Below are 25,000 nucleotides of genomic sequence, written 5' to 3'. Positions count from 1 at the left end.
CTCGTCGTAAGACGTTACAGACCTTCTACGTCGTGAAGAGTAAGACGTATCGTAATGTCTACTGTTGTCGTTGTCAAATCCCCGATGGTGGCTGTAAGATCTTCTATCAATCGTTGAAATGTCATAGAATTGATCGTGTGCAAGGTTCGAATGACGGGATTCTGAGGCGTACATCTCATGTCTTCCATTGTAATCTCTTTTCCGACTGTCTTCTCTCATTGACTGACGAGAATCTGACGGACGGATCTCACCCCTGGTTGTAGTTCCGTCTCTACGGCGACGATCTTTAGGCGTGCTGTGGTATCGATCTGAATAAACCTGATCACGGTGAGAGGAAGTCATAATTTCTTCATTGACATTTTCGTCAGCAAAAGAATTATTTCGACTAACACGTCGAGAGCTACTGTGTCGCTGTTCACCATCACCATTCCGTCTGGAAGAGCCAGAATAGTCATGTGACACGCGATGTTGACTAGACGACCTTCTTCTAAACTCTACTTCGTCTTGATTTTCAAGATTCTGTGACGATGAACCTCTTCTACTTTTAGAAGACGTACCTCTCTCACTTCTGAGTTCTTTACGTCTTGGATCCGGCTCAGGGTAAATTTCTGCCTCGTGTAACACTTTCTGATTGCTTTCGTCGTATCTCCTTCGACTTGAAATTTGTTCCGAATTCATATAAGTTTCAGCTAGTTCTCTTCTTCTCGAACTGCCTCGTTGATTGCCATAATCAGCATCACGTCTTTCACCTTTTATGGAACTTGATCGTCGCCTGTTTTCAGAATTTAGAATCTCAGACGAGGTACCTCCTCGATTCTCGTCGTAATGTTGATTAACTGCGGCTGCCGGGTCATTTCTCTCTGGATTCATTTCTTTACTCCGGGCCCTTCTTGAAGTGTGAGAATCTCTCGCCATTCTGTCGTCTACCCCGGCTTGTTCTCGTCTATCGCGGTTATGTCCATTGCTCGAGTAATCTCCCCTATCTCTGTACCCTCTGGAAGATTCAATACTGTCTTGATGATCCAATCGTTGCTTGGAATGGGACCTCCAATGTACATTTGCACCATTGCCGCCATTACCGTCTCTATGACGATGCGTGTTGGAGTCAGAACGAGGACGATAATAATAACTCATCTCATCATCTCCCGCCGTTCTCTCGCGAGATTCCGACCTCCCACCTCTGACAGAGATCGTTTCACTACTTCTATCCGAATACTCTCCACGAACAGAAGACGACGCGTGTCGGGATGACCTCACGCTGCTGACCTCTCCGTCGTCATAATATTCATCGTGAAGTCTTGATTGGGATGACCTGTGACTGCTGGGATAGTCGTATTCTCGATCTCTTTCTCGATCTCTATCAACGCCTTTGTTCGATCTGCGAGAGTGACCGCCATGATTTGGTTCGTGCTCCGAATAGGACATAGAATTATTATTGGAATTCATATGATTGCCATCACCTACAGCAACACCTCCTCCTCCTCCTCCGTTGCTACTGCTACGTGTTGATTTACCACGCAATGTCTCTCGGGACGAACTAGTGTTACTACTGACCGGGGTCGCTGCTGACGAATTTCTGGATCGAGAGCTTGAGCGTTTGTGAGATTGTTGCTGCAGTTGTGGTTGTTGTTGTTGTTGTTGGTCTTGTTCTTGTTGGTGGTAATGATGTGGAACATGATTGGATGAAACATTCTCTTGTTGTTGTTGTTGTTGTTGCTGCTGCTGTTGTTGTTGTTGTTGTTTATCTCTATAGCGCCTAACCTCTTCATCGTGACGTCCCTCATCGTACCGAGACGATCTGCTACTTCTCTCTTTGTTATGATAGGAAGAGGAAGAAGTTGAAGGAGGAGAAGAGGGTGTAGAGGAGGCGGCGACGGCAGTAGTAGCAGCAGCAGCAGCAGAGCGGCGACTCGAAACATGATAATCAGTTCCAGATCGACGCTCCATGTTCTTTGTGTTTTACCACTCGGTGTTGATGTTGTGGTGGTCACATGGTGTGGTCACATGGTGTGGTCACATGATCAGTGGCTTCGATCCACAAGGGACGCAGTCTGGAATGGGAAAAAGAACATAGAAGATGTAATTTCAGCCGACTACGAAGTATTAGGGAGTGCCGATAGCTCAGTCGGTAGTGAACTAGCTTCACACGCAAAGGGATCGAGATGGATCCCAGGTGCAGTCGAGATTATTTTCTGACCCCCTGTCTACCCAGCAGTGAATGGGTAGCTGAGTCTGTTCGATTTGGCAGCAGCCGCTTATGGTTTTCACACTACTATGTTATGACGATCGACCCAATCAGCAAAGTCTGGTCCGCATTCGTGCACCGTGGCGTAAAGTACTTTGGGATAGACCAAAGTCCTAACCAAATAATAACAAGCAATAGCTATCACCTGTTTCACACTATAGAAACCGGGATAAACTCCGGCTCTAGGAGCCCAATGGCTCTGAAAATCTACTAAAAGTAATATTAGCAAATGGCTCTTCCTCGACTTGTGAGATAGAAAGTTGAAATGGCCTCTCAAGGTCATCTCTGATATAGAAACGTATTCTTACATAGTCGGATTTCATCCCAGTTCCTATAGTATGAAACGGACAATATCAGTTGCTTGCTATCCTTTGAATAGGACGCGAGTCTATTGCAAAGTACTTTCTACCAGATCTAATAGACCCAGCAACCCATTAACTGCTGGGTGGACAGGGGATTGCACCCTGGATTAATCTCGGTCCCTTTCCGTGTGAAGTAAGTGCTCTATCAATTGAGCTATAGATAGAATGCGCTTGGCCAAGGAGTTCACAACATTGCCATCCGGAAGTATAACGGACCAACACACAAACTCTGTGTAACCATGAACTTTTATAGTCTGGTTAATACAGTTTAGTGAGAACAACTCACAAACGCGGATGGCAAAAACAATAACAAAGGCCTGAGTGACGTCATCTGCATACTATCTATATGGACATAGTAACTGTGATATAGATAGTTCGAAGTTGACGTCGCTCAGGTCTTTGTTATTGTTTTTTTGCCATCCCCGTTCATGAGTAATTCTCACTAAACTGTATTCACCAGACTATAAACGATCATGGTTACACATAGGTTTGTGTGTTGGTCCGTTATATTTCCGGATGGCAATGTTGTGAACTCCTAAGCCAAGCGCATACTATCTTTATACTTACAAAAAACCCTACTTTTTTCCTTTCATCAGACAAATTTTAATTCATATGTGATCAACCACCTCGTAACAGTATTGTCGGAGATAACATAGGGGCGTCTTCCATATGTGAGTGTTCCGTGTCAAGCCAGTAAACATGGCATTTGTGTAGAATATATGGCATGTGTTTAAATAAAATACACATCATCTCTTCCCGCTGAATAAATCATACAAATACACAAAAGTCTATAGATAGAACGAAGATGACGTCACCCATGTCTTTGCTATTGTTTTTTGCCATCTACGTGCATGAGTCTTTCTCACTAAAATGTATGAACCAGACTATAAAAGTGCATGGTTACACATAGTTTTGTGTGTTGGTCCGTTTTACTTCCGGATGGCAATGTTATGAACTTCTTAGCCAAGCGCATACTATCTATAGATAGTATGCACTTGGCTACGAAGCTCGCAACATTGCCATCCGGAAGCATAACGGACAAATACACAAAACTATGTGTATCCTTAAACGTTTATAGTCTGGTTAGTACAGTTTAGTGAGAATGACTCATAAACGTGGATGGCAAAAACAATAACAAAGACATGAGTGACGTAAACTTCATACTATCTATCGTCTGAGAGCATTTAGTGAGTAGAACTCATATTATCTGCAGCGAAAACCCGTATAGCCATCGTTAAGTTATAGTCTGATACTGAAATCCAAAAAGACTGGCAGTTTGACGTCATTATTTTTTTTTTTTTTTGCACCGCCTAGTGAGTTGTCGTTAGTAGAGCTCATGGAAACCAGTTCTTTCATTGGCTGAACTATTGAATACAACTCACGATTTGTTTTCTTTTGTGGCCAAAGACTGGCATTTTGACGTTATTTTTTGGTCAGTGTCAGGTCATAACTTTACGAAGGCCACGGAAAACCCCCCTGCCAAATTTCAATTATTACACATAAACATTATGAGAGGTAGATAGATAGATAGATAGGGAGAGAGGGAGAGAGAGAGAGAGAGAGAGAGAGGGGGAGAGAGAGAGAGAGAGAGAGAGAGAGAGAGAGAGAGAGAGAGAGAGACAGAGAGAGAGGATGTTTACACGACATTACAGAGATACGTATCGTCTGCTATTAAAATTAAAACCCTATTGCCACTTCATAATTTTCGCGTCTCTGTATATCAATAGATAGTATGCAGATGACGTCATTCAGGCCTTTGTTATTGTTTTTGCCATCCGCGTTTGTGAGTTGTTCTCACTAAACTGTATTAATCAGACTACAAAAGTTCATGGTTACACAGAGTTTGTGTGTTGGTCCGTTATACTTCCGGATGGCAATGTTGTGAACTCCTTGGCCAAGCGCATTCTATCTATATCTCTGGTGTTATGTTGGGTTGGTTTAGAATCAAACCCGAGTATTCTTTATTGCAGTCCCCTGACATAAGGCATATTATAGATTTTGGCCTCAAAACTTTTACCTGGTAAATCAAGAGATTCAGGTGACCCAAATTTGTCAAATTGTCTAAAAATAACAATTTTTAGAAGTCTTGTGTTTTTGCAAGTTTTTGACAAGTCGGAATCACCGTTATTTGTCTAAATATTGATCTGAAAACAAAAATAAACAAACAAACAAACAATCAATAAATAACTTGAGTTTTTTATATAGAGCACCATCCACTACACGTGCAGGACAAGACATGACGCCTGTAAGGAGATATTACAATTTTTTGGGACAGTGACCAGGTATTCATTTCGCACATGAGTGAGAGAATGTGAGTAAAGAGCCTTTTCCGACTCAACTATGCGCCGCTTGGGACTCAAACCCAGGACCTTCCATCCGATCCGAAGGCGAGTGTTATACCACTATCCCACATTGTTGCTCAAATTTAAATTTCTGTCCAAAAAGGAGAAAATATATTATGTTTTGTCAATGAATAACAGTTAAGTCGAGTACATGAGTACATCAATAAAAAATAATACAAACACATACAAACACACACACACACGCACACACACACATCGACACACAATGTTCGTCTACGTGTAATATAATCGTAATAACATCAAAAAACGCCGTCCTATTTCCTATTCTAAAAATCAATAATCTATTTGCTCGACCCTTCGTATTTCATGTGTGTGACGCACGGGGCAGGAAACAGGAAATGTTCATTTCAATTTGTCAACAGACTCAACGACGTATGTAACACTTAACACGTAGGACGGGACATGACGCCTCTTAGGCGATATTTCATTTTATGTTTTTGTCGGTGATCATTTTACACCTGGGTACGGTGAGAGAATGTGAGTAAAGAGCATTTTCCAATGACTCAACTATGCGTAGAGCGAGGCTCGAACCCAGGACCTTCCGATCCAAAAGCGAGTGTCATACCACTAGACCACATAAACCCTCCGCATTGAATTAGTTAAAATAAACGTATAACATTCGCCAGCCGGATAAAACGTACCGAAACAGAAGACACCTTAAACGTTTTAATCTCCATAAAATAAAAGTCGTATTTTCATGGAATTCTTCATTCGCCTTTTTTCTGGTGCTTTTTTTCCTTCTTCTCATTGTTCCATACAAACCAGTTTTATATCAAAACCAGAGGACCAACTAGTACACTGGCGTACTCTGGAAAAACAGATATTTATAAATTTGGCCAGAAAACTCGTCCTTCAAATATCGATAGATTTAAACACCGAAGTCCCGGGTTTGAGAGTTTTGCCATGATGAGAGTCGTTTAAATTGATCGATATTTGAAGGACGAGTTTTCTGGCCAAATTTTTAACTACGTGTTTTTCTAGAGTACGGTAATACAGTCAGCTGCTAATCCCCGGTACACTTGATTGTGTCAATCTCTTGAAGTGAATTATTATGTAAAGGGAGATAACAGTAAAAATGATTGGATGTTCAAATTGTTATCTCCCTTTGTGACCATTAATTTGGTATGACAAGTGCCGCCAGTTATCTGGGTCGAGTTCCGCTCTTGGCGGCGCAATGTTGAGTTCGTGAAAAAGGCCATTTAGTTACATTATCTCACCGCATTCAGGTGTCAAGGAGTACCTGACCAGTAATAGCGTTGTCTATCCAAAATACAAATGTTATAAGAAGAAGAAGAAGAAGAAGAAGAAGAAGAAGAAGAAGAAGAAGAAGAAGAAGAAGAAGAAGAAGAAGAAGAAGAAGAAGAAGAAGAAGAAGAAGAAGTTTAATATGTGGTTTGCGAGTATTTATTTTGTCATTTTATTCATTCCAAGCTTGTTACTGCGACACATCGATACTAGCACTCGTGGCTTATTCAAATGAGAACAATATATATATATAGCAATAGAATATGAGAATAGTGAATATCCAATGTCCCTAGAGACAGGGTGGATAACTCGAGATGTTTATCAGATCGGCGGAATGATCTATGACGAGATGGATTGCTATGGAACAGTTTGATGGACTGGCGGATGAATACGCTATGACGTATCTCTGCTCTGAAATATTAATATGTAAGGATATAAGAGGAGATAAACAGATTTCGTGTCTATGGAAAGTCAGATGCTGGGGAAGATAATTTGGAAGGGCAAGGATGGAGGATATTATGAGGACGAGGATACAGCCGTACTCGGGAAAAACCCATATTTAAAAATTTGGCCAGAAAACTCGTCCTTCAAATATCAATCGATTTAGATCACCCTTATGAATTTGAGAAAAGGAAAAATAAAACTCAAACCGTGGATCTGCAGCTTACAAACCATAATATGATGTCATACAACGAAATGACGAGGTTGTATAGAACGTATGTGTGTGTGTGTGTGTGTGAGAGAGAGAGATAGATAGATAGATAGATAGATAGATAGATAGATAGATAGATAGATAGATAGACAGATAGAGATAGAGAGAAAGCGAGAGAGAGAGAGAGAGAGAGAGAGAGAGAGAGAGAGAGAGAGAGAGAGAGAGAGAGAGAAATCAATGATTTGAAACATTTTACTGGGAGAATTCTAAAGAAAATTTTGTGATGATATTAAAATTTCTGGTCTTAGGAGCTCATCTAATAATAATAATAATAATAATAATAATAATAATAATAATAATAATAATAATAATAATAATAATAATAATAATAATAATAATAATAATAATAATAATATAGTAGTAGTAGTAGTAGTAGTAGTAGTAGTAGTAGTAGTAGTAGTAGTAGTAGTAGTAGTAGTGGTAGTAGTAGTAGTAGTAGTAGTAGTAGTAGTAGTAGTAGTAGTAGTAGTAGTAGTAGTAGTAGTGATAGTAGTACTAGTACTAGTAATAATAATAATAATAATAATAATAATAATAATAATAATAATAATAATAATAATAATAATAATAATAATCATTATCATCATCATCTTCATCATCATCATTATCATCATCATCATCATCATCATCATCATCATCATCTTCATGAGTGAGCTAAAGATTGAGCTTTATATAGCGAAATATCCACTGAATGTGCTCAAAGCGCTTTACAAGGGGTCCCTGGTCAACAGCAACATTTAACATGTAGGACGGAACATAACGCCTGTTAGGCGATATTACAATTTTTCGGACAAAGACAACGCTGTTAACGACCAGGTAGTCATTTTACACCTGAGTACGGTGAGAGAAATTGAGTAAAGAGCCTTTTCCAAGGACTCAACTATTCGCCGAGCGCGAGGCTCGAACCCAGGACCTTCTGATCCGAAAAAGAGTGGCATACCACAAGACCACATAGCCGCACAATGATCATCATAATCCTCATCATCATCGCCACCATCATCACCATCATCATAAAATCAAAAAACGACGGCAATGCATCATAACGGACATGAAAACCACCCATTTACATCTGATTTTCTGGTTTTGAAAAACAACCGGCTGGCGACCAGACTAGAATCTATCAGAATGCAAAATAAAAGAACGAAGCCCCCAATGGACGAACGGTGCCATTATCCCCGTGTTCTTGCTACTTCGCAATCTTTTCATTTTCAATGCATTCACGTCCCCCCCCCCCCCCCCCCACCCCCCCCCCCCCCCCCCCCCCCCCCCCCCCCCCCCCCCCCAACCCCAACATTTCTGCACTACACGCGATGCTGACTCTTTGGCTCATTCTTCAATATTGCAATCCTGCTTATTGCCAGATATTTTCTTTTCAATTTCATCTCCTTTACTCCGTTTCGTTCTTTTGTTCAGCTTCTTTTTCTTTCGTTCGCAAATATGAATAAATGATTGAATGACTGAATGAATGAATGAATGAATGAAGGAAGGAAGGAATGAATATATGGGGAAAAAAGAAAAAAGGGGGGAGGTGAATGTATAGGATGGATGAAATAAACGGATGAATAAATTAATAAGTGATTGAATAGAGGATAATGTTGAAGATGCTGAATTACGGTATTGAAAATTTATCATAAAGGTTGCTTTCCTGTTCGCTTTTTTGCTGTTTGTTTGTTTGTCTTATCGTTTTGTTGCTGCTGTCGTACATTGGATGTTAGATGACCCAGCCCTAGGCAAGGCAAACGGGGAAAAAATGGCAAAATTGGTCTGTTTTTGCTCAAAGAAAGTATGGGACTGGAACCCTCAGGGTAGAAGATCAAGGGGAAGGCCACGAGGAACATGGAGAAGAATTAAAGAAGCTGATATACAGAGAAGTGGTAAGACCTTGAATGAGATAAAAAAAAAAGAGTTAGCTCGGGATAGAGAAGGATGGAAACTGTTTGTCTGTGGCCTATACCCTGACCCACGGTGAAAAAGGCAATGATGATGATGATGAATACTCATCGACGTGTATTTTTTTCAGGTCTGATGACCCGAGTTCTTATAGGCTCATTAGTGAAATTATGAGATTACTCTCAAACTATCGCAAAATATTGTCCATTGCAATACAGCAATGTTAAACTATGTCTATAATTGCGTTCGTTTATCAGATCTTCAAAAATGAACACGGCGATTTAAAAAAAAACTAATGAACATTTTTATATAGTAAAATATCCACTAAACGTTCTCAAAGCGCTTTACAAGGGATCCCAGGCCAACAGCAACACTTAACATGTAGGACATGACGCCTGTTAAGCGATATTACAATTTTTTTCCGACAGAGACCACGCTGTTAATGACCAGGTACTCATTTTACACTTGAGTACGATGAGAGAATGTGACAAAAGAGACTTTTCCAAGGACTCACTTATGCACCGAACGAGGCTCGAACCCAGGACGTTCCGATCCGAAAGCGAGTGTGATAGCACAAGACCACATATCTAGACACAACGGAATGAAAGTTTTAGAGAAAGAATAGATAGTCTAATTTCTTTTCTATTATATATTGTGGTTACGTCATTGAGGTGATCAAGGGCTAGGATAGGACATTTCCTATTAGGGAACAACAAGCTGAGCTTTTATATAGCACAATATCCACTAAATATGCTCAAAGCGCTTTTTTAAGGTGGTCCCAGACCAACAGCAAATTTTAGCACAATGGACCCCTTTTCAGTCCATAACAAATACAATAAATTCATCATTTAAAATCCTGGCAGACGACAGATAAATATCATTGGACACGTCCGTTCTGGATGAAATGGGATCTTGGAATTCCACCCGTCTGTCTATCTCTCATTCTTCTTTTGTTGACGCAGGGGAAATCCGAAACGTCCACATCATCTGTCTTCCTTCATCAAATCGAAGCTTCTATTAATTTTTGACTATTGGTGTTATTAGATTGTACATAAATGTCTGTGTTGGTCGCCATTGGTCGCCATTGGTCGCCATTGTGTTGGCAGGTAGAAATGTCAAGCATTAATTTGCGGTATCATAAATATCAAAGCCCACGTTTTGATTTGGACTGAAATTCAATTTCCATCGTCCCGAAATAGTATCAGAGCATTAAGACGGTGACTCCAATGACGAATACAAAATGTCATGGGAACCAGGAGTCGTGACGCGTGTGTGTTCCCACAGATTTCTCTCTTCCGGTTCAAAACTCCTCGAAAATATGAAACCAGTCTTCAGGATGATTAATAATGAATAGGTTACTAAGTGAGAAAATTTGAAGAAAAATATAAAGGCTCATCTTTTCCAGAAATTTTTATCCGAGGCATTTTCTTATTGATGAATTATACGTTTTATTTTTTGATTCCGTTTTGTTGAATGTCAATTTCATTTTGTAAAACTTGCATAGTTAGTGTGTGCGACTGTTGTGTGTGCGTGTGTGTGTGTGTGTGTGTGTGTGTGTGTGTGTGTGCGTGTGCGTGTGCGACTGATGTGTGTGTGTCTGTTTGGCTCGGTACGAGTGTGTTTATGGTTTGACAAGTATATTGCAAAGCGCTTTGAGGCTTCGGCATTTAGCGCTATAGAAGAATACTTTATTATTATTATTATTATTATTATTATTATTATTATTATTATTATTATTATTATTATTATTATTATTATTATTATTATTATTATTATTATTTTAGTAGCAGGATGTATAGGCATATTATTTTCATGATTACGTGACGTAAAAGAGCGAGGATGGATGATCTTCATTGACGACCAGCATTTATTTAGACTAGAACATAAATTGCCATCACTCTGAAACCATTATGACCATGCTATTTGATTTGGATTTGGAAGTTATCACATCAAATAAAGAAGTAAGAAATGAAACTTGGAATCTGGATTTTTATATGAATGTCTTGATGTTGTAGATTCAATTATCATCATTGGCCTTTGAACTCGTTCATCATTATTAGCATCTATAACACAATGCAAAGGAATATCATTACCATCTATCCAAAAACCGCTATACGATCATAAGCCTTTACACATGTGTGCAACAGCGCTACAACCTCAAAGTCAACCTCAAAATGACCCTCATCTTGGAAAAAAAAACCTCTCAAACCTGGGACATCGCGAAGTCCCAGGTTTGAGAGTTTTTTTCCAAGATGAGGGTCATTTAAATCGATTGATATTTGAAGGACGAGTTTTTCTGGCCAAATTTTTAAATATGGATTTTATTTCCAGAGTACGACAGACCACTTGAGGATATTCCATCTTGGCATTGTTCCCGTCATCCCATTCTTGTTCATCCAGGTCTCTCTGACCTTTACGACGAAGCCTTTACATTTGTGACCATTCGTATGAAGACGGTATTATATTATTATGATTATCACGGCAAATCTAACGCTTAAAATTGAAGTTGTACTAACTGGCAGGTCTGATAACCCAAATTATTATGGGCTCATTAGTTATAGTGAAATTACTCTGAACCCAACGCTAAATATTATCCATTAAAATAATATCTAACCAGACCGATAAAATGGGAAATCGTGGCTCAGCGGTCCGGTCTGTGCTTCGTACCCTAAAGGCACCGAGTTCGATCACCCGCTGCTTGCGCTGTGTGACCTTGAGCATGTCATCTCGCCCTAGCTCAATTTGCGGCGCTGCACTGCGGCTCACGCCTGGGTTATTCCAGTCTTCCCTTGGAATAGGCCCTAGAGACATATTTACCCTATGGGATAAATAAAGGGAATTTTATTTTATTTCTATTATAAATGAAATATTGGACTTCAGCAGCTCACAAAAAAAGTTAAAACGATATACTGCTACACATTAAATTCAAATAGACTGGCCCGTATTAACATTATAACTGTTTTTGTTATTGGCTGAGGAAGGGTTATGGGCCCGAAACGTTCCGTTTTTAGTATTTTTGAAGCTTAAAAAAATATTCATTTGTGTGTATTACATTTTACAGTCCGCAGTTTCTAGCAGCTTGGCATTGAAGGAAAAACGCTTGGTAACTTTGCTGTTAATCACAGACAATAAGTAAAAGTAGTAATTCATAGCCATTAGGCCCATGGAGCCGGAGTTAATCCCGGTTTCTATAGCGTGAAACAGAGAATAGAAATTACTAGCTACCCTTTGGATAGGACGCTAGTCTATCGCAAAGCACTTTCCGCCGTAACAGACCCAACTACCCAATCACTGCTAGGTGGACGGGGGGACAGAAAAAAAATCTCGACTGCACCCTGGATCGATCTCGGTCCATCTCGCGTGTAAAGCGAGTGCTCTACCAACTGAGCGCATGGGAGTCTCCTCCCCCCTCCCCCCTCCCATTACAGACAGTAAGGCCATTATTTTCATTCTCTATTTATTTATTTTTTCTTTCTGGCAATGTCCCAGGCCAGCCTGTCTGTCCATTGTTGTCTGCGAGTCGAAGACGTCTGCCTGAGAAGCCCGGACAATGCATCAGCATCTTACAGAGAACCAGCCAAGAACACGTAGACTAGCAGAAGGAAAAGAGAAGTGATTGATTACGAGACGTCGGACAATAAATTACATTTGCATGAAAACTGTAAGAAACGCAAGAACAGAAGACTGGCAATTCACTTAAACACATAGTCTCAGAAAATAAATGAAAACAAAACTTGTAGAGCACCGGAAATTTGTAACAATGTTTAACCTAATACATTCATAAATAAAAAATTACAGCAAAATTAGTAAAAAACGGGATATTCCAGCAGTGTTTAAGTTTGTAAATTCAGAAAAAAATACAGAAAAATTAGTAGGACACCGGATATTCCAGTAGTGTTTAAGTTTGTAAATTCAGAAAAAAAATACAGAAAAATTAGTAGGACACCGGATATTTACACTTTTTTAAATGTTTTAAATGTTTTGTTAATAAATTCAACAACAAAATGTAACCAATATATAACCGGAAAATTTCAACTTTGCTTAGGTAATAATATTCAGTTACATTTTTTAAAAATTACAGGAAATTTAGTAAGACACGGCTATTTCAACCACGTTCAAGGAACAATCTTCAGATAAGAAATATTGTAGCAAATTTAGTAAGACACGACATACTTCAACATGTTCAAGAAACACTCTTTAAAGACAACCAAAAAAAAATAATCGAAGCAAAATTAATAAAACACCGGAAATATCAATCTTGTTTTAGTAACAAGAATCTTTGTCTATTTTTAAACGTTCGCTTAAAACATATCTGTTTTGATTTTAGTAGATGGTATGAGAAGCAAGATAGGTTTGGTTTGTGTTGTGGTTGTGTTGTGTGTGTGTGTGTGTGTGTGTGTGTGTGTGTGTGTGTGTGTGTGTGTGTGTGTGCTTGTGTGTGTAAATGATTATGTTTTCAGCCTAAGTAATTTGTAATTTAAGCGCTTATAGTCTGGTGTCTCGGAGTAATAGCGCTATATAAGTTTTCAGCATTATTATTATTATTATTATTATTATTATTATTATTATTATTATTATTATTATTATTATTATTATTATTATTATTATTATCATTATTATTATTATTATTATTATTATTATTATTATTATTGTTATTATTATTATTATTATTATTATTATTATTATTATTATTATTATTATTGTTATTATTATTATTATTCTGTCGCCTCTTCTGTTGGTGCATAAACTTGAATAATATTGGTGTCAACTACAGGTCCTCTTAGCTTAACCAGCAAAACTCTGTCTGAGATTGCTACGTGCCCTTTGTAAAATTTGGTTGATTTTTGGTCTAAGATCATCCCTACTCCTTTTTGGAAAGAGGTTCCACCACTCCATATGATCTTATATGTCATGTTGTTTTCTTGTTTTGACATGGTTCCCTGCTCTTTCCATCTCATCTCTGCCAGGCCAAGAATATTTATTTGGAGCCGTTTCATTTCTTTTAGAATGTTGTTTAGTTTTCCTTTTTGGGCACAGGTCCTGACATTCCATGTCCCAATTTTGGTTTTGTCACATTTGTTAAATTTATTTCGCCTAGTAACTGGCTGACGGTTCGGTGTGACCTGACGAACATCACGCTCCCAACCGAGCGAGGCAGCAGTCTTCCGTGAAAAACATGCTCCCCTTTACGCTGTCACCGTTTAACTTTTTGGACTTATTCATGCAGTTAACTCGGCAAAGTTACAAGAATGGTTTGCCATTGCCTATTCTTGTTGCCCTCTGCAGTTGGCCAGCTTGACCTGTTACCGTTCGACACCACGAGGAGGTTGCAGTAGGGCTTGATGATGATCTATCTTTGCAGACTTGGCATCATCCATTTGTCGAAGAGGCGAAGAAGAGGCGACAGATGCAGATATGACAGAGTTTTACCATTCACTAGACAAAGCAAAACGAATGTGTAAATCACAAGAAGTCCTTATGGTAATGGGGGACCTAAATGCTAAGATTGGCAGAGGCAAAGATGGTGACATAATTGGACCACATGGACTCGGAGACAGAAATGAACGAGGAAACATCTGGGCAGATTGGTGTAGAACAAATAAATTAATGATTTCAAACACCTGGTTTCAACAACACCCAAGAAGAACCTGGACATGGCAATCACCAGGGGACAGAGCAAGGAACCAGATAGACTTTATAGCAGTATCATCAAGATTCAGAAATGGCATATTAAATTGCAAAACCTACCCAGGCGCCGATGTAGACAGTGACCATGTCCCAGTTGTTTGTACAGTAAGGATAAAGTTTAAAGCTATTCAGAGAACAGCTGGTAGAATAAAGAGGGATTACAGGTTATGCAAAGACAATGGCATACAAACAAAAATGAGAGAAGAATTTGAAAATGCACTCATGATACAAAGCCAAAGTGAACCTGATAACGAAAAATGTGAAAAACAATTTGATATATTCCAAAAGTGTGTCAAAGCAACTACAGAAAAGCATTTACCAATAGCTCAAACAAACAGCAAAAAGGAATGGATGACAAATGAAATTCTAAACCTATTTGAAGAAAGACGAAAATGCAACAGAGGGTCTGCAGAATACCAAACATTGAACAACCACATTAAATCCAAATGCATCGAGGCACACGAGAACTATCTAGACTGGAAATGCTGCGAAATCGAAAGAGAATACAAACCCAACCCCCAACAAGCTCACCAAAGAATAAAAGAACTATCAGGGAAAAGGAAAAGCAAAGCAGCAGGAAGTTGTATCCAAAACAAACAAGGGGAACTGCTATTTGAAGAACAACATATAGAAAGCCGATGGGTAGAATACATAGGCGAACTGTACAATGATCCAAATAGAAATGAACCACCACTGAAATTCAAAGAACCATTAAGCGGACCAAACATCACCAAAAGTGAAATTGAACATGCCATGGAACGAATGAAGGATGGTAAAGCAACAGGCCCTGATGAAATATCTGTAGAGGTATTAAAAAGCCTAGGAGATCTAGCAATTGATGAACTTCACATATTATTCAACAATATATACAATACTGGGAAAATTCCAGAAGATCTCTGTAACTCTATTTTCATAGCAATACCAAAGAAAGCAGGTGCAGTCAGATGCGAAAATTTTAGAACTATAAGTTTAATAAGTCACATCAACAAAATACTGTTGCGTATAATTATCAACAGGCTAAGGAATAAGATTAACCCCGAAATCGCAGAAGAACAATATGGATTCCAACCTGACAGAGGGACAAGGAACGCAATATACCTCCTCCGTGTTTTAAGTGAAAGAGCTATACAGGTTCAGACCCCACTATACTTCTGTTTTGTCGACTACAAAAAAGCTTTTGATAGAGTACGCCACGAAGAAATACTAAAACAACTGCACTCCATTGGCGCTGATGAGAAAGACCTCAGACTCATGCAAACATTATACTACACCCAGCAGGCATCTATCAAAATCGGAAACTCTACAGGAAATTCCATTCCTATTAAGAAAGGAGTTCGTCAAGGGTGTGTTGCCTCACCAGATCTGTTTAATCTATACCAAGAAACAATCATGAGGGGCATAAATAATATGGAGGGAATAAAAGTAGGAGGTCACAACATAAATAATATAAGATACGCAGACGATACGGTACTCATTGCAACATCAGAAATCCAACTTCAAAAGATTGTTGACAAATTGGTAGTAGATAGTGAAGCCAAGGGAATGGAAGTGAATATCACCAAAACAGAATGCATGGTAATACAGAAAAACCCCGAAAACAACAACACCTGCAATATAACGATTCACGGCGAGCAGCTTACCAACGTAGAAAGTTTTAAATACCTAGGTTCAATAGTGACAACAGATGGAAGATGTAACCGAGACATACGAGCAAGAATAACTCAAGCCAAACAGGCCTTCATGGACCTGGGAAACATTTTGAAAAACAAACAGATGTCGTTCGGGATTAGATTCCGAGTCTTGAAGTGCTACGTGTGGCCAATCTTGTTCTACGGATGCGAAAGCTGGACTACAAATGCAGAAACACAAAAGAACATTGAAGCTTTTGAAATGTGGTGCTTGAGAAGGATGCAGAGAATATCGTATACCGCACACAAAACGAACGAAGAAGTGCTAAAACAAACATACCAACAAAGGAAACTAATGCCCTTAATAGTGGATCGACAACTATCCTTTTTCGGACACATAGTAAGGAAAGATAAGAATGAATACCTGGCAAGTTGTGAAAAATACCAGGTAAACGCGCCCGGGGAGACAAAGAAAAACACCATGACCAACTGAAGGCTCACCAACTAACAATCCAAGAGCTGTTTGGAAAAAAGCAAGAGACAGGGAGGAACATGAAAGAAGAATATCATGCAGTACCGAAGCCTGAACCAGGCATGGAAACAGAAAGAAAAAAATAAAAGTATAATATATTATCAATTACATGATGATATTATATATATAATATTATTATTATTATTATTATTATTATTATTATATTATTATTATTATTATTATTATTATTATTATTATTATTTATTATTATTATTATTATTATTATTATTATTATATTATTATTATTATTATATTATTATTATTATTATTATTATTATTATTATTATTATTATTATTATTATTATTATTATTATTATTATATATTATTATTATTATTATTATCTTTAAATTATTATTATTATTATTATTATTATTATTATTATTGTTATTATTATTATTATTATTATTATTATTATTATTATTATTATTATTATTATTATTATTATTATTATTATTATTAACAATCTTCAAATAAAAAGCATTGCAGAAAAATTACTAAGACATCGGTAATTTTAATTTTGTTTCAGTAACAATCTTCAAATAATAAAAAGAAAATCGAAGCAATATAATCAAGACACCGGAAATTTCAACTATATTTAAGTAACAATCTTTAGATATAAAAATAAATTGCAGCAAAATTAATAAGACACCGGATATAACAACTATGTTCAAGAAACACTCCAGAAAATTAAATTAAAAAAAAAAAAAACAGTCGAGGCAAAATTAGTAAGACACCGGATATAACAAATATGGTCAAGAAACACTATTCAGAAAATGAAATAAAAAGTAGAAGAAAAATGACTAAGACACCGGATATAACAACTATGTTAAAGAAACACTATTCAGAAAATGAAATAAAAAAGTGGAAGAAAAATGACTAAGACACCGGATATAACAAATATGGTCAAGAAACACTAATCAGAAAATGAAATAAAAAAGTAGACGAAAAATGACTAAGACACTGGATATAACAACTATGTTCAAGAATCACTATTCAGAAGAAAAATCATAATAAAAAAAGTAGAAGAAAAATGACTAAGACACCGGATATAACAACTATGTCCAAGAAACGCTATTCAGAAAAAAAAAATCATAATAAAACAGTGGAAGAAAAATGACTAAGACACCGGAAATTTCCACCATGTTCCAGAATTGAGCCCTCCAGAAGAGAACATGAATCTGATTGCAGCCCAGATTATCGAATCATTTCCTCCTGCATCACTCCAGACATCAAAGACTGTCTCTAATTTACTCTCGCCCCTTCATTGTCATGCCCGGCGGCATCAGGGACCGTCAACTGACAAAATGCACTTTCCCTAAATTTGTTAAATTACTGCTGGAAGCTCGAAGAGATAAATAACAATGTGAAATTGAATCTAAGCTTCAATTTAATATACGAAAACAAATATTAACAACGCCACTACCTTATCTGTTTTCGTAATTTAATTTGAAGTTTACATTCAATTTCACATTGTTACCTATTTGTTAAAGAAAAATTCTGACCCAAAATATTTTTAAAATTTTATTTTAGTAGCCTAGGGCTATGGAGCCGGAGTTCATCCCAGTTTCTATAGCGTGAAACGGTCTATAGCAATTGTTTGCTATCCTTTGGATAGGACCCTTGTCTATAGTAACGTACTTTCTGCCAGATCTAACTGACCCAGCTACCCATTTACTGTTGGGTATCGGTAGACAGAGGGATCAGAAAAAAACTCGCTGGGCCCGGGATCGATCTCGGTCCCTTTGCATGTGAAGCGAGTGCTCTACCAACTGAGCTATCGGGACCCCTATCTAAAATATTGACGTGCAGCTATGTGGTCTAGTGGTATGACACTCTCTTTCGGATCAGAAGATCCTGGGTTCGAGCCTCGCTAGGCGCATAGTTGAGTCCTTGAAAAAGGCTCTTTACTCACATTCTCTCACCCTACTCAGGTGTAAAATGAGTACCTGGCCGTTAACAGTGTTATCCAGGTCGGAAAATAATGTAATATCGCCTAACAGGCGTCATGTCTAGTTCTACATGTTAAGTGTTGCTGTTGGTCAGAGACCCTTTGTAAGGTACTGGAATTTGAGATTAGGTAAAATTGATGGCAAAAATTTAAAAAAGCGTTTTACCATTGTATGACCGAGCAGCCGAAAATTTTGATTTTGAGATTTAGGTGAAAAAAAGGTAATAATGATGATGGTGGTGATGGTGATGGTGGTGGTGATGATGATGATGATGATGATGATGATGATGATGATGATGATGATGAGAAGACGTGTTAATTACTTATCTGCTGTCCGTTTCGATTCTAATTGAAGAATTCATGTTTTCATTGTCGTTGGTTGAAGAAAGCTGTTGAGTCCGAAAAGTTCTGTATTTGGTACTTACGTCTCTTTTTTTTTTGAAACTCCTATATTCATTTTTGTCATTGCATAATTCTACATTCCACAAATTCTAGCATCTTAGAATCACTTTGAATTGTGTGACAAGAAATGGAAGTGAGTAGGAAAATGCCAGAAGACAACAGAGAATAAAAAGTTCGTTGCGACGATGGGGGCTCGAACCCGCGACCTTACTGGTACGACAACTCCGCCTGGCCGGGGGAGAGCTATGAGTCTACCTACCGTATGAGCTATCCGCCACTCAGTGCAGTAAGGTCGCTGGTTCGACCCCCCCCCCCCCCCCATCCCCGCCCGAAATGTTTAATCTCTATTATTGTCTTCAGGCACTTTCCCACCCACGTACTTTATTTCGTGATATTATCAACATAAGTATTTGCTCCAATCACTTTTCTGAATTTGAATTACATGAAAACCAGAGAGAGACGGGCCGAAGGGGAGGGAGGGAGGGAAAGGGAATGATAAATATGATGCGAGAGGACAGAAATAAAGATCACATTATATTTGGGGTTTTGTTTTGTTGTTTTTGATTGGTTCTTCCTGTTTTGATGAATTGTTTGTAAAAATAATCAAAACGATCAAGCTATAATTTCTATCCGTTCCACGCTCCAGGCACAACGCACGATACAAAACAATCCTTCTTTATTAGACCAGAAGCTTTCAAATTCTACCGCGAAATGAATTATCCCAAAGACGTAATTGGCCCAATTATTGACAATAGGTATTTGAGTTTTTCTCTGAAAATGACCACGATTATTGTCATAATTTGCCGGCACCAAAGGGTCGAGAACGCGGCATCGAACTGACATAAAAGGAAACAAGAACACTGTCGGCCCTTGGGGAAATTTGGATGTGTTCAAGTTTAGATATTCTGGGACGTCGGATGTAGAGAGAAATCAATACAGCTGTTATCTCAAAGAGAAAAGAGTTCACCGCTACAAAAGACAAAATTGGTAAACAAATATATATATATATATATATATATATATATATATAATATATATATATATATATATATATATATATATAAGGTGGTCTATATTTTGCGGTGCAAAAGCAACCATTGTTTTGCTGTTTTTAATGGTAAGAATCAATTTTAATATCTGACACAATTTGATGACCAAGTAACTTCCGACTAGTGTGTTTCTCCTAACAAGTCATCTCGTTTCGATCATCGGGGCATCCCCTGCAGTCTCACGGACATCAAAGCATGGCTGATCGGATCCACTCACTCTAATTCCTCTATTGTCATGCCCGAGGGCTAATAGCTTTGATTTCGACATTATTTTTGAAAAAAAAAATAAAACAATAAAGATATTAACTTTTGAATTGTCATGGCTTGGAACAGTTTTTGGGATTTAAATGGAGGATTTGTTGACCGAATTGGACAATTGTGTGTGAACGGTGCCAGACAAAGGAAGAAAGAAAAATTAAATTAAGAAAAAAAAAACATCCTCCAAAAAATTAGTCGACCTCGACTGGGGATCGAACCTCAGACCTTCTGATTTACCGGCCAGACGTGCTACCCAATCGGGAGCCTCTGTGGTATAATGGTAGCACGTCTGACCGGTAATCAGGTGGTGTGGCTATGAGATCGATACCGGGTGCAGTCGAGATTTTTTTTTTCTGATAGACTAGCGTCCTATCCAAAGGATAGCAAGCAATTGTTATTGTCTGTTTCACGCTATAGAGACCGGGATAAACTCCGGCTCCAGAGGAAGGACTACTTTTACTTTACATAGCCGCACGAAGTGGTCTCGTAGTATGACACTCGCTTTCGGATCAGAAGGTCCTGGGTTCGAGCCTCGCCCTGCGCATAGTTGAGTCCCAGGAGAAGGCTCTTTACTCACATTCTCTCACCGTACTCAGTTGTAAAATGAGTACCTGGCCGTTACCAGCGTTGTCTCTGTCCGAAAAAAAAATGTAATATCGCCAAACAGGCGTCATGTCCCGTCCTAAATGTTAAATGTTGCTTTTGGCCAGGAGCCTCTTGTAAAGCGCTTTGAGCACATTTATTGGTTATTGTGTTGTATAAAAAGCTCAATTTTTAATATTTTTATAGACTGCTTATCGTCTTAACTGAATTTCTTTACAATCGTAATATCTCATATTATAACTTGTATTGATACATTAATTTCCACCTAAAGTCAGTCATTTAGCCTCGGGGTGAAGTCCTTATGAAATTGAAGACTCCACTACTAAAAGTACTTAAGTCACATTTTCGTGATATTTAACTAATCAGTGATTAACCTAAAGCATAATCACTTCATTTCACTCATCAATTTTGTTCATGATATAAACACAATCTATGTCCCTTATCTCAATACTATATATTTTTTTTTTTTTTGTATGCTCTATATAATAGCCTAAGCCAAATTTTAAACTCCATTTTTTTTCAAAATAGCTTCCTAGGACTTTTAGCACTGGTCTCTTCAATTTCAATTTGATACAATTTGATTCAGCCTTCTGAATTTTTTATTCTGTGTGTATTGTGTGTGTTTGTGTGTGTGTGTGTGTATGTGTGTGTGTGTGTGTGTGTGAAAAACCTGAACAATGCCCTCTCTCAAAATATAGAAGTAAAGAAGAACCTGGAGTGCGATGATGATGATGATGATGATGCTGATGATGATGATGATGATGATGATGATGGTGATGATGTTGATGATGATGATGATGATGATGATGATGATGATGATGATGATGATGCTGATGATGATGATGATGATGATGATAATGATAATGGTGATGATGATACAGTACATTTGTATAACGCTACCCATTCAAAATCTTCTCAAAGCTCAGCGCTTTGTGTGCATTATTAACGTGAATCTATAGGGAAGGGATAACCCGATGCATACACAAATTCTCGTCTGTATTTACAGTCCATGCTTTGTTGCCATCTCGTCATTTGCATTCCTACATTTTTATTGGAAACGTAAACTCATCCTATGTCTGGAAGGCCCAGGCATGTCAAAACACGGGAAATTCATTTTAACCAGAAAACATTTACTGCAAATTCATTGATCAGACAAGCCGACTTGCAGATTTTTATAAGTCTTAAATATAATGCGTCAAATAAGTCTCCGGTTAAAAAAAAAATTGAGCATTTATTTAGCGCCATTACCACTAAACGTGCTCAAAGCGCTTTACAATTGGTCCTCAGCCAACAACATTACTTAACTTGTAGGTCGAGCCATGACGCCAATTAGGCGAAATTGCTGTTTTTATCAGACAGAGACAACGCTGTTAGCGGCGAGGATCTCATCTAACACCTGAGTACGGTGAGTGAATGTGAGTAAAGAGCCTTTTCCAAGGACTCAACTATGCACCGCTCAGAGCGGGATTCGAACCCAAGAGTTTCCAATCCGAATGCGATTGTCATATGACATAGGATATGGGATAGCATGACTCAGCGTCATGGACTTTGCATCGTACCCGAAAGGTACAGAGTTCGACTACTCGCAGCGCTGTGTGGCCTTGAGCAAGTCACCTAGCCTTAGCTCAATTTGCGGCGCTGCACTGCGGCTGGCGCATGGTTTATTCCAATCTTCCCTTAGAAAATTTCCCATTTGAGATAAATTTATTTATTTATTTATTTTATCACAAGACCACATATCCCCACAAATTAACTAATTGTGGGCCATCTAAACTGACCACTAGTCGAAGAAATATTTTCCGGGTGTGGTGGTGGGTGGGGTAAGGGTTAGGGTGGCGTAAAATGAGAAAAAAAAAGTGTTTTGCTAGGGCACGAGAGTGTGATATTATTGGGAACATTAGACCATAAAACACGACTGGGTGTGTAAATTGAATGAATGATAGAAGGAAACACACATATAAAAATGGAAAGACGATTCGTATTGGAACAAAGATGATGGGGAAATATGTGTGTGTGTGTGTGTGTGTGTGTGAGTGTGTGTGTGTGTGAGTGTGTGTGTGTGTGTGTGTGTGTCATAAAACTGGATTAATCGTGCACGATTTGACCCCGTCTCGAACCAATCATCAATGCTGCTGTATTCTTGCAAAAATACATATTTAAAAGTTTGGCCAGAAAACTCGTCATTCAAATATCGATCGATTTAAATGACCCTCGTCTTAGCAAAAACTTTCAAACATAGGACTTCTCCCGAAGTCCCAGTTTTGAGAGGTTTTTTTTTCCCCAAGACGAGGGTCATTTAAATCGATCGAGTGTAGTGAGAGTATGTGAGAAAAGAGGCTTTTTTCCATGACTCAACTTTGCGCTTCAAATATCAATTTATTTAAATGACACTCATCTTGGTAAAAACAAAACAAAACAAAAACAAACTCTCAAACCTGGGACTTCGCGAAGAATTTCAACCAACCGTACAAAAGGTTGTTCCACTTTCTCAATCTATGTTTTCTGGTCCAGTCATTTTGTGAGGTAGAACACAATCTATCTATAGATAGAACGAAGTTGACGTCACTCGGGTCTCTTTTCTTTATTGTTTTATGTTGCCATCCGCGTTTATGAGTAATTCTCACTCAACTGTATTAACCGGACTATAAACGTTTAATGTTACACATAGTTTTGTGTGTTGGTCCTTTATACATCCGGATGGCCATGTCTTGTGAGATTCTTAGCAAAGCACAACCTATCTATAATCGAATTAGGCAGCCCCCCGTCTCTATTGACTGTTTGTACAAGTGTCTATTTTCGGTCTCTATGTCAATGAAGTGTCTTGTGGCTTGTGTTTTGGGGTGGGATCTCAGAAAACAGACGGTGAGATGGGTTTGGGGGTAGTTGGAATTGGCAGACAAATAGGGAGAGGGAGGGAGGGAGAATGAAGATGAAATAGTTGGTAAAATAAAAATTGTTTTTGAGCATAGCATTTCCTTAGGAAATAAAATTAAGATACATACTATGTAATCTTATAGAAAGAATGAAGTTGACGTCACTCGGGTCTTTGTGATTGTTTTTTTTTTTTTTTTTTGCCACCCACGTTTATGAGCAACTCTCACTTAACTGTATTATCGAGACTATTAAACTTCAAGATTAAACGTAGTTTTGTGTATTGGTCCGTTATACTTCCGGATGACAACGTTGTGAGCTTCTTAGCCAAGCGCATACAATCTTTAAGTCATTTTATGAGATACAACACAAGCTACCAATAGATACAAGACGTGGCGTGTGTCTGGTTTTGGGGGGTCTCAGAAAACAGACGGTGAGATGGTTTTGAGTGTCTTGTGTCTGGTTTTGGGGGGTCTCAGAAAACAGACGGTGAGATGGGGTTTGGGGGGTCTCAGAAAACAGACGGTGAGAGGGGATTGGGGGGTCTCAGAAAACAGACGGTAGGATGGGTTTGGGGGGTCTCAGAAAACAGACGGTGGGAGGGGATTGGGGGGTCTCAGAAAACAGACAGTGAGATGGGTTTGGGGGTCTCAGAAAACAGACGGTGAGATGGGTTTGGGGGGTCTCAGAAAACAGACGGTGAGATGGGTTTGGGGGTCTCAGAAAACAGACGATGAGATGGGTTTGGGGGTCTCAGAAAACAGACGGTGAGATGGGTTTGGGAGGTTTCAGAAAACAGACGGTGAGATGGGTTTGTGGGGTTTCAGAAAACAGGCGGTGAGATGGGTTTGGGGCCTATTGGAAATGGCAGACAAATGGGGAGAGGGAGGGAGGGAGGGAGAGAGGGAGAGAGGGAGGGAGGGAGGGAGGGAGAGAGGGAGGGAGGGAGGGAGGTAGGGAGTGAGGGAGGGAGAATGAAGATGAAATAGTTGGTAAAATAAAAATGAAATAACATTTTGTTTCTGAGCATAGCATTTCCATAGGAACTAAAAACAAAATGATCTACTATGCAATCTTGTAGAAAGAATGAATGACGTCTCTCTGGTCTTTGTTATTGTTTTTGTTTCGGCCATCCGCGTTTATGAGTAATTCTCACTTAACAGTTTTTTAGACGGAATGAAACAATCAAACAAATATATAGGA

At 38.5% G+C, this 25,000-nt stretch overlaps 1 protein-coding gene across 2 annotated transcripts in view; it reads right to left on the bottom strand.

The window, feature by feature from the left end:
* Positions 1-25,000, bottom strand: part of LOC144964522 (uncharacterized) — a 242,443-nt gene that overhangs the window by 114,450 nt on the left and 102,993 nt on the right. For both annotated transcript variants that reach the window (XM_078898928.1, XM_078898929.1), the window contains exon 3: positions 1-2,051. This exon is cut by the window's left edge and continues 1,281 nt beyond it. In XM_078898928.1, the coding sequence (XP_078755054.1) occupies positions 1-1,947 (1,947 nt within the window). In that variant the 5' untranslated portion in view covers positions 1,948-2,051. The remainder of the gene's footprint in view (positions 2,052-25,000) is intronic.

This window comes from Berghia stephanieae, chromosome 2, assembly GCF_034508935.2.
Source record: "Berghia stephanieae isolate SIO BIC M18660-M18661 chromosome 2, UCSD_Bste_1.3, whole genome shotgun sequence".
Taxonomy (NCBI): domain Eukaryota; kingdom Metazoa; phylum Mollusca; class Gastropoda; order Nudibranchia; family Aeolidiidae; genus Berghia; species Berghia stephanieae.
The sequence above is the reverse complement of the archived record's forward strand: the minus strand, read 5'-3'. Positions and strand labels throughout refer to the sequence as shown.